Source organism: Mastomys coucha, unplaced genomic scaffold (genome assembly GCF_008632895.1).
Source record: "Mastomys coucha isolate ucsf_1 unplaced genomic scaffold, UCSF_Mcou_1 pScaffold12, whole genome shotgun sequence".
Classification (NCBI taxonomy): Eukaryota; Metazoa; Chordata; class Mammalia; order Rodentia; family Muridae; genus Mastomys; species Mastomys coucha.
The window spans coordinates 42565085-42567971 of NW_022196894.1; the positions used below are offsets into that span (position 1 = coordinate 42565085).

The 2887-nt window shown below is 42.8% G+C and overlaps 1 protein-coding gene across 2 annotated transcripts in view; it reads left to right on the plus strand.

The window, feature by feature from the left end:
• Positions 1–1126: 1126 nt before the first annotated feature.
• Positions 1127–2887, plus strand: part of Cd200r1 (CD200 receptor 1) — a 31084-nt gene continuing 29323 nt past the window's right edge. For both annotated transcript variants that reach the window (XM_031363981.1, XM_031363982.1), the window contains exon 1: positions 1127–1547. In XM_031363981.1, the coding sequence (XP_031219841.1) occupies positions 1484–1547 (64 nt within the window). In that variant the 5' untranslated portion in view covers positions 1127–1483. The remainder of the gene's footprint in view (positions 1548–2887) is intronic.

Below are 2887 nucleotides of genomic sequence, written 5' to 3' on the forward strand. Positions count from 1 at the left end.
TTGCTACTGGTCACTCTTTGTCACAGCCCAGGTCTTCAGGTCTTTCTTACTCCTAAGGATCTTATCTCACTGTCCTGATCAGGCTGTCTTCTCTGAGAAAGCTTGAGAGGTGGAGGAGGGTAATATATAAATAGAGTTGAAAGTTTGGCAAGAGGGAAGATGGAATTGCTAACCTTGAAAGAAAATTCGTGCTGTTATATCTTTTTCCTGTTGGCAATGTTTTCTTCCCCTTCCTGGAGCATTTTACTCTGGGGTAGGAAATTCTTACCACAGAGGTTTTTTGTTTTTTTGTTTTTTTTTTCTTTCTTCCTCTCAACTGTAATCTAAGTTTATACTAACTAGTAACATTACACAGACTTTTTCTGGAAAGTTAGACTCTCAGATGTATGACAGCTCAAAGGTGGTTGGTATCTGTGATTACAGCAACCTAAGTCTTCGAAAGTCAGAGAGAATGGAAATTCAGTACTGAGCCTCCCACAGAGGGACATGACTGAACGCTCCCTGATGTGGCAGAGGGACTCTGTGAATGTAATTAAACGAAGGATCTTCAGATGTACTGACCATGCTGATTATCTGCGCAGGACAAATTAACCGCAAAGAACCTTGTAAGAGGAAGGCAGAAGGGTCATCATCAGGCGATCGGCTCTGGCAATGGAAAAAAGGCCAGAATGATGCCCACAGGCCAGAGAGCAGAGACATCTGGGTGCTGGAAAAGGTCGTGTCTCCAGAAGAGGCAAAGGCCTGGCCATGCCTTGATGCTAACCCCACACAACGCTATTCAGACTTTTGACTCCCAGGCAGCGCATTTGTGTGGAGTCAAGTTTCTAATTATGGGATTGTTAGGGTAATAACAGAAAAAGTGCTACTCATTTGGTACTTCCAGCATTATGTATGGGATTTCAGACTAGATAATAATTTCACCAAAGCATTTTCAAGTAGAAATATTTATTCTGCATTTAAAGACTAAGGAAGGTTATACGCACTTTTTTTTTTTTAAATTGGAGAACTTTCCAGAAGTTCATTGTGGTTAGGAAAATTTACAAGCATGCGCCGAAAATCGATCAATAACCCTCTTCAGTTTTGAGTGGAGGTTTAGATACATCCATCTGTCTTGGGCTTGTTCAGAGCCTTACTGTACGGTTTATCTGTGAGCAGCAGGAGAAGAGAAAGAACCAATGGGCTGAAAGTAACCCACTCAGTCAGCTTCCTCTGTCTTTGCTTCACCGCGTTGCACAGGAAATCTATTGCTGTGTCAAGTCCCAGAGAAGTTTCTTCTCTTCCAAGTTACTAGTCAGACTGAAGAACGCTGAGTAGGAGGAGTGGGCAAGGAGGACAGGACTGCTTGCCGATGGGTTAAGAAGTGCGCCACCACGCAGAAGCCAACCCGAGAGAGAGCAGAGGGATCCTGGTCATGGTCGCAGCTGCTCCCCTACCTGTGAGGAGAAAAAGTACCAAGTGAGCGACGGAAAACCAGAAAACCGAAATGTTTTGCTTTTGGAGAACTTCTGACCTGGCAGTGCTCTTGATATGGGGGGTCTTTGTGGCTGGTGAGTCTGAATTTTTTTAGGGGGTAGAATGACTAAGGGAGGAGAGACCTGCTCTGTGCAGCATTTTAAGCCTTGTCTCTTTTCGCTGGGCAACGCAAGCCAATTTCTGTTGTAGAGACCAGGGTACCTCCAGATCTGGGTTATCCCGCCACTCCTACTTTCTGCTTTGTCTGATTAATTTTTGCTTCGTGTTCTATAATTTCCTCCACTGTCGCTTCCTCATCTCCCCTCCCCCTTTAGGACAAGGCAGAATAAATTAAACACATATTCATAGGAATAAACATTACATGGGTTCTCTGTATCTTCTTGGAAAAAAAAAAAAACAAACCCAGTGATCGTCTCTAGATCTAGATTGGTTAGGTCTCCCTTGCCAACAGTGTAAGTTGGAAAAAAAAATTTTTTTCCCCGTCGCTTTCCGTGACTGTGGGCTTTATGCATACAGTAACACAGGTATATCTGTGGCGTTTGTTTTCTTTTATCTTGAAGACATGTGGGCTACAGGATACACTTTCTGAATCAGGAGGTGTACTCCTCAACGTCTGCAGTTTTTTTTAGGAGTTGAGTATACTTTGGAGCTACCGTGTGGGTGTCCTGATTTCACTGTAGAAGGTCCATGGGAGTCCGTGTAGGAGGCTTTTTCGTGTTTCACTTTTAGTAGCTGCAGCAGCTGCGAGGGAACAAGACACTTAGCTCTAAAATGGATAGTTTACCAATTTAAAGGAGACACGGGTATTTCTTTCCTTTCATCAGAATTCCTTTAACATCACATTTTTGTCTATCTTCCAGAAAAAGAATATCCCATGATAATCTTAATGGTGAGCACACGTAAAATAACTATGATCTACCATTGCACCCTTCTGCTGAGAATTTTCACTTATCAGTTCTCTTTGATGTGCAGAGCAAGCCATTGAGGTAGGGATGGGAGAAAGCTCCGTCTCACAGAGCTAGAACCTGATGCTTAGGGCTGCGAAATGATTTGTCCACAGCAATAAAGGGCTAGCAGTACACTTATTTCCATAAGCAGCACAAAACATTTGAGTGAGCACTTTACCCATATTGCTTTCACTAAGGAGAACCAACCACTGTAGCACAGCTGAAAATGCTAAGTAATATTTGGCTATAATTTGAATAGGGGGGGGAAAAAAAGAGTCCTGAGTCTTTCAGTAATTGGGTTTCTCTAGAAAGCTTGAAGTCTGTGCAGGACCAGTTTGACAGGGAAAGCCAGGCAGGTTGTGTCCGGTTGAGTGTTAACTTAGTGGACCAGGCAGAAAAGCAACAAAATGGGAACATAACAGAATTTGAATTTTAAGGCCGAAAGGTTCTTTTTTTTTTTTTTTAAA